The 8,043-nt window shown below is 30.7% G+C and overlaps 1 protein-coding gene across 2 annotated transcripts; it reads left to right on the top strand.

Annotated features, from left to right (window-relative positions):
* Positions 1-4,473: 4,473 nt before the first annotated feature.
* LOC105777123 (serine/threonine-protein phosphatase PP1 isozyme 4) lies at positions 4,474-8,043 on the top strand. 2 transcript variants are annotated; one of them, XR_008189937.1, is made up of 5 exons: positions 4,474-4,932; positions 5,417-5,976; positions 6,057-6,287; positions 6,794-7,000; positions 7,591-8,043. XR_008189937.1 is itself a non-coding variant. In XM_012600190.2 (4 exons), exons 1-3 carry the CDS (start codon positions 4,731-4,733, stop codon positions 6,240-6,242), a joined length of 948 nt encoding a protein of 315 aa, XP_012455644.1. In that variant the 5' UTR covers positions 4,474-4,730; the 3' UTR covers positions 6,243-6,287; positions 7,591-8,043. The 2 variants fall into 2 exon arrangements, 1 of the variants encoding a protein (XP_012455644.1); XM_012600190.2 differs by lacking the exon at positions 6,794-7,000.

Genomic DNA, 8,043 nt, shown 5'->3' with positions numbered 1-8,043 from the left:
AGAAAAACCAATTTTCTTCAAACTTATTTGGTTAATTAACAATGAACAATGATATATTCTGATGAATGAACAATAACCCAAAACGAAAGTGAGAATGAATTTGATTCTTGTGAGACATGAAAATAATACAAAAAATGTGTTGAATTGAATGTTAATGGAAAATAGTTCATGTTTACCAAAAACTGAAATAGCTATTAAAATATAGTATTTGCATGCCTCATTTCAAATTAAGAAGCTTTGTGGATTTCAATTTCATTGACCATGTTTCGGGTCTTGCCCTTAATTGACGTTGTTTAAAGTTATGGAGAACATATTCTGTCTGAGTCCGAGAATAGTACTTTTTGCATCCTTTGATTTACTTTAACGGTCCAAATTGAAAATTGATCCAAATCCTTACTGGAAATTTAAACTACTATTCGAAATGATTCGAAATTTTTGACAAAAACACATCTCTAAAATTGATATGAATCAAATTAATTCGAGTATTAAAATTTTCGATAAAAAGATACTTTTGGTTTCTTTCAATTTCGATAGTGAGTAAATTAGTTTTTCCCCAAAAAATTAAAACAATTTAATTCCTATTAATTTCAAAAATGAGCAAGGAGAATTATTCACGATGTTAATGTTATTTGGCAATTGTATGTAATTTTGATTGGTGCAATAATAAATTTAGTCTTCGACGTTTATATATTCTGATAAGGGTGAAGGGAGGGCTAGGCAAGGGCCCTATCCCTTAAAATCAGAAAATCATGTTTTAGACCCCTAAAATCTATAAATTTATAAGTTAATACATAGTAAAATTATAGTTTGGCCCAAAAAATAATAAAATTTTGATATAGTCCTAAAAACTGTAAAAATATAAACCAATATAACGGTGAAATTGTATTTTAGCTTCCATAAAAAAATTATATAACATAATCTCGCCCCCTCCCGAAAAAGTTCCTGGCTTCACCCCTGTATTCTAGTAAATGTTAACAAAATGTGTAAATGTTGTAGAAAAATTTGTTAAATCAGAACAAAATTGATAGAATGTATACATATCACATGCTAAATTTGTTCAACCAAGACCAAATTGACAGAATGTATAAATTTCGAGCACTAAATTTGCTATTATGCCAATAAAAAATGTACGAAAAACATTAACATCATGATTAATTACCCATTAATTGCAAATTAACAAGTTAAACTACTCTAACTTTTTTGAGAGTTATTAGTTTACTCAATATCAAAATTAAAAAAGACCAAAAAGATTTTTTACCACAAATTTTAATACCTAACGAGTACGATTCATATTGATTCGATCTAAACCCAAACCAACCATTCAATTAACAGGTATATCTATGATATAGGTTTCTTCTACTTTTTAGGTCGTTAGTTGTCACCTTTTTCATTCCTCCCTGGTTCATATGCTTTATTCCACAGCCTTGTTATCCACCCATTCCTGCATGATCCTTGATATATATATATATATATTTGCATCCTTTTGAACATTTTCTTTTTTATTTTATAGGGGGATGTAGCTGACAAGGTGATTCGTGCCGGTTTTTCAACAAAAGTGAATAAAATTATCTAGACAGAACATATAGAACATGTTGTTGTTGTTGTTGCCTATGAAATTTGGCTGGAAATTGAAAGTTTAAGATAAGTGTGTGTATTCTGATAATGGAGTTCATAAGCGAACCCACATGTTGTCTGTATGAGTTTTGTCTTTCTTACACACTTGTGGATAATGTTTCAAACATGTCTCAATGAAGACAAACATTACCCCCCAAACCCCCTTTTCTTAAGACAGTTTTTTTGACATAATCACTTGTTTGGTCCTTCTACTTTACAAAAAAATCATTTTAGCTCTCCATTTAATTTTTTTATCTCTTTTAGACTTTGAACTTGCCTTGTTTGTCAGATCACCTCAAAATGGATGGAAAAGTTAAAAAGCACGTTCCGAGAATACTTTAGATTACTCCTCCAAAAGAACAAATCACAAGGAGTCTAATTTTTTATTTTCATTTGTCTTAATTCTATTCGAGATATATTTTAGGTCAATTTCTGATATTAATCTCTATGTAATATTTTGCTTAATTTTAGTCCATTTATTTTAGTCACTAAACTTTTCGAAAATTGAAATTTCAATTTTGATCTAAATGATAACAATTAAATTCGTTAGGTTAAATTCGCTATTGGTCCTGTCTTGTACTTAAATTGTAGATTTAGTCCAAATTTTCCTATTTGATCATTTTAGTCTCTATACTTTTCAAATTTTGAAATTTCAATATTGCCATAAATGACAATAGTTAAATGCATTAACAAGCATTTGTGAGTAATATATGGAAATAATAAATTGACATGGCATTATAAATATGATAATATATTTTCCGCATAAGATTTTGGAAATAACATAGCTCAAATTAATGAATTTAATAGTTACTTTTTGGTCGACTGAAATTTCAAAACTCGAGAGGTATAAAGACTAAATATAACAATATTAAACTACAATAATTAAATGCACAAATTACGCATAATACAAAGACTGATATTAGAATTTAACTATATTTTATATACGATATGATTCGTCGGTAACTTAATATATGATTTTTGATAAATTCATGTACACATGTTATGTTTAATTATGGATTTAATTCCTCTATTTTCTTTTGTAATATTAATATGTTGGAATTGATAATATTATTAGTTGGATAGTTTACGGTGAAGAAGGAGAGTTTTTTTGTCAAAACCAGTGGCAAAGCCACTAAGAGATCCAGGGCGTAATGGCCTCTTAAAATGGTCAATTTTCAATGTAGATTGTTTATAATTTATAAAATTTTAAATTAGTAATGGTAAATTTGCATTTTGCCTCTCCAAAAATGATAAAATTTTGATTTAATCTTTTAAAATTATAAAGATATAAACTATTAAAATGATGAAATTACATTTTTATTATCGTAAAAATATACAATTTAATTTTACCTAAAAATATTCTAACAACATTAACTTTAATTTATCAAAACAACGTTGGCCAATATCTTTAAGGGCTAACATTTAAATTTATCATTGGTTGAAGAAGATTGGTTAACTCTCCGACATGGTTGATTGAATTTCCATTCTATTTTAATTATACGAGTGAATAATAGTAAACTATTATAAAAAAATAATATTTTAGGCAAAATGCTATAGATAAAATGTAATATAATAAATTACATATTAATTTTCCTCTGTTAATTGAATATCGTATATGCAAGTATATGTATCGTAATAAGTAATATAAAAAGTCGTTCTCGCAGAGAGTTATTACTAATCATAATGCTTATCACCACCTATTACTAACCTTTCCAAATAAACCAATAATAGGATCTGAAAACTAAAACTAGTAAATAAAATTAATAAAGCAAAACTCGAATGAATAATCAATCAATAATAAAATTTAGGACTACAATTTTATTCAATATATTAGTTAATCGTTCTATCTCCACCTAATTTATCTTAATAAAGTTGATTACAGGCTTGGATATTAAAATTCCCTTAATTCTTTTTTTAATTACGTAACTAATTTAATCTAATTATTGTGCTATATTCTTACGTCCATAAGTTAGACTCAATCGATTAAGAACAACCCAATTTTGGTTACTCAAGGTAATTATGTATATTCATATCTTAATTAGGAATAAAATTTTGACCCATCTAATTTAGATTTAAAGTTATTCGTTTTATGCTTAAATTTTTTTTTAGGTTTTTCCGATTAATATTTAGTCGATTATTATCAATAAAGAATAAATAATCAAATTCTTATCAACAATAAAAAGAATGAAAATAGAAAATTTCAAGTTATGGAAAAATAGAAAAACTTTTCTAAAGAATAACAAGAATTAATCATGAAAAAAGAGAAAGAAAATTTTGAGTCTTCTTGTTGACTTTCCGTCAATACTTGATGTTTGAAGGCTTTGGTGGCTCCTCTTCTTTTCCCACCCAATTCTCGCGAGGTTATGTCCATTTTATACTATTTTTTAAGATTCACAACCTTAAATAAGAATGTCTTTTAATCGTGCTGCTCTAGTAATCTTGCATAATTCACACATTCCTATGGACATGACATGAATTAATTTTAGTGAATCTTAACTCACTATTAAAAATATAAATTTATCGCTGACCGAATGTTAACTCGATTGAGATAGGCATGATTATTAATGTAAGAGGACGTGTTAAAAAATATAAATTTATCGATTCGAGATAATATCAAAATCTAAACATATATCCTATCCCAAAAATCTTTATCATTATACTTAAAATTTATCTCATTTTATTATTATTTTAAATTCGTAATCTCAATAAAAAACACAAAAATTAACATTCAAACGTGAACCCAAGCCCACATCACGAGAAATGAACCGGCCCAAACGGTAGACAGTAACTCCTTGAAAACGACGTCATTTGAGTCATCGGTCTTCCATTATTCATTTGAAAAAGAAGGAAACCAGTAAGATATTTCTCTCTTGAAACCCTCCCCCCCTTCCCCAAGAAAAAAATTCTAATAATTATTTTATTTTCCATTATCTTTCCCACTCTTTTCTTTTTTTTTTCTCAAAAAAATAAATTTATATTTAATTTCTCTAAAAAAGGATTATTACCATTTTCCCCAAGCTCTTTCTCTCCCTAACAAAAAGGGGTCGTTTATCTTGTTCCGTTTCGGTTATTTTAGGGTTTCGTTTAATCAAAGGCCGTTGAAGGAGGACGATTTAATGGCGGCTGCGACGGCGCAAGGGATGGACCCAGCTGTACTAGACGATATAATCAGACGGCTAACGGAAGTCCGGTCAGCCAGGCCAGGGAAACAAGTGCAATTATCTGAATCTGAGATCAAACAGCTTTGTGTTGCTTCGAAAGATATCTTCGTTCAACAACCTAATTTGCTTGAACTCGAAGCACCCATCAAAATTTGCGGTAAAGTTTTTGGGCTTTTTTTTTTTTTTTAAATTTTTAGCTTTATGCTTCGTTGGGGATTGTTATTAGAAAATATTTTGTGGGTTTTGAAGGAAAGCTGAGGATTTAACATGTATTAAATAGGTCGTGATAGGTTCGGTAAAGGTTGTAGTTTTGTAAGTGTTAAATATATAATGTTTTAGGGAATAAGATTCATTTTTAAAAAATGGGGTTTCAATATTTAAGATTTTTGAACCAGATAGAGGTGATTTTCACCTTTTTAAAGCTTAATTCATCCTTTTTTTGGAGGTGGAAATTGGGTTCCTGTTATTTTGTTTTAACTGTTTGATTGATATATGAAGCAAATAAAATCATATATATGACATGTTTGAATATGATTGTAAACTCGAATGAATAGAAATGGAGATATCATTCAAATGGGACTTAATAGTACTACCATCATTTTCCTGTATCTTAATTGTAAAATTTTTGTTTGTGTTTTTAGGTGACATACATGGGCAATATAGTGACTTACTAAGGCTGTTCGAGTATGGGGGTTTTCCTCCTCATGCTAATTACCTATTTCTAGGCGACTATGTTGATCGTGGCAAGCAGAGTTTGGAAACTATATGTCTTTTACTTGCTTATAAGATTAAGTACCCAGAGAACTTTTTTCTATTGCGAGGAAACCATGAATGTGCATCTATTAATCGGATATATGGATTTTATGATGAATGCAAACGACGGTTTAATGTGAGACTGTGGAAATGCTTTACTGAGTGCTTTAACTGTCTTCCTGTGGCGGCTCTTATAGATGACAAAATATTGTGTATGCATGGTGGTCTTTCCCCTGACTTGACAAACCTGGATCAAATTAGAAACTTATCTCGTCCAACTGCAATTCCTGACACCGGTTTGCTGTGTGATTTGCTCTGGTCTGACCCTGATAGAGATGTTAAAGGATGGGGAATGAATGACAGAGGAGTTTCGTACACCTTTGGTGCGGATAAGGTGTCTGAATTCTTAGCAAAGCATGATTTAGATCTTGTTTGCCGTGCGCATCAGGTTGTTACTTGTCTGCACTTTTTCCACCCATCTATTGAGTGTTGTTTAATTTTGATGGTAAACTGGTTATTTTTGTGTAGGTTGTGGAGGATGGTTACGAATTCTTTGCTGATAGGCAACTTGTTACAATATTTTCAGCACCTAACTATTGTGGTGAATTTGATAATGCTGGTGCGATGATGAGTGTCGATGAAAACCTGATGTGTTCTTTCCAGATTCTCAAGCCAGCAGAGAAAAAAGCAAAGTTCATGTCCACTAAAATGTAATGGTTGCAGCTATCAACATTTAATGGCTTGCAAGTCTTTACGAAGGTCAGCTAAATAGAGTTGTTTTTGTTTTCTTTAAATTCTTTTTCCTTCTATTGATGATTTTTTTTTGGCTGCTGACTGCCATTGTTTGTCGTTTACAACATATCAATCAAATGTTTCAATTATGTGGTTGTGAGTGTAGGAATAAATCAAGTTAGTGACTTCAGCTGACATATTGATTTTAATGTATGTATTATTGTCTGAACACTGATATACATCGCAAAGATGTGCTATGAGAGAAGAGAGTTCGAGATATCCTTATTCATTAATGGTGGTTACTTTCCTCTGTGTTTACTTTAGAAGTTTTCAGCATTTTCAGGTATCTCTTATGTTTATGATGTTAACAAAAGCGTTTAGGTGGCAATAATATTTAGTCATTATCAGAATCATTGTTATCATAAAGCACTTTTTATTCAAACCAATCATGAAATGTTCATAATTTCATTTGATGGTCCAACTTCAGAAACTGAAGAAAATACATTCTTTGACCTCTCTTTCTCTCTTTGAAGATTCAGGCTGTATGATTATCTGGATCACCTCTAAGTAGAGAATATTCAAAAGTCGAAAAAGGCTTCTAATGGGGAAGAATGGAAATGATTTTCTTTCTATTGTATAATTTAGTGATCAACCCCCCTATCCTCAGTATCTACTTGCTCGATTGTCCGCCTTCTTCTCCTTCAATGTACTCTTTTGTCGGTTCTGAATATTGGTGATTGGTAATGAGATTTTAGTTTTCTTATTGTCATAATGCTACATTCAAAACAATGAATCTTTTTTCTCCTTAAAGTCATATGATGCTTATTGTAATTGTTACTTATGTTTCTTATTTTCTTTATTTACCAGTATTTGCTATTCATTTGGTTATTAAATGTAAAGGTACCATGAGGACCTTTGAACTAGGAGTCAAATTGCATCTTGCCCCCTTTATTCAAAAAATGGGCAAATTAGTTCCTATACGTTAGATAAAAAAACAAAATAATTCTTTCTGTTATAAATTTGATCCATAACTACTGTAAAAAAACTGGTGTGGCTGACCAGACAGTTACACATGGCGTGCCATAATACCTCTTGTTGACGTATGGGGACCAATTTTAATAGTAAAAATGGATGAAATTTTTAATAGAAGGATCAGTTTGCTATTTGACCTAACGTACCGGGACTAATTTGCTCATTTTTTGAGTTGAGGGCAAAATGCAATCGAACTCCTAGTACATGGGCCTTCATGGTACTTTTACTGATATTAAATGTCATAACAACAATCAGTGCTACTTTGTATTATTTATTGTCTCTTTTTTCTCTGATGTAGTTATCCATCACCCTCCAAAAATGGTTGAAACTGAAGACTGCTGGCACCCAAACTTTTGCTAGAGGAGATGCAAGTGATGGCTTTATGGATACTGTTTGTAGGGTAAAAAGGTTTTCAAGTCTGCTTTCGTGTAGCATAAGCCGCCACTGTATTTCTCTTAATTCTTCTTCTCTATTTTCCCCTCCATTTTCTACCTTTTTTCTTTATAGCAGTTAATCTGCGGTTCATGTATAGATATATCTGGTCTGACAGCTCATAGTCGTGCTTTGAGTTGTTGGAACAATAAAATATGGCCGCTTTTGTCGTCAAAGGATTTTTTTCGTATTTCGCAGACTTTTTGCTAATTGAGATGTTTGTATTGGGTATGTTTAGGTGCAATCAAATGTTATGAGATGATTAGCTGCAATTAAGAGCCTGTTGCTCACGTGTAATGATTAATTTTGTTTTTGAACA

Source organism: Gossypium raimondii, chromosome 10, assembly GCF_025698545.1.
Source record: "Gossypium raimondii isolate GPD5lz chromosome 10, ASM2569854v1, whole genome shotgun sequence".
Classification (NCBI taxonomy): Eukaryota; Viridiplantae; Streptophyta; class Magnoliopsida; order Malvales; family Malvaceae; genus Gossypium; species Gossypium raimondii.
The sequence above is the reverse complement of the archived record's forward strand: the minus strand, read 5'-3'. Positions and strand labels throughout refer to the sequence as shown.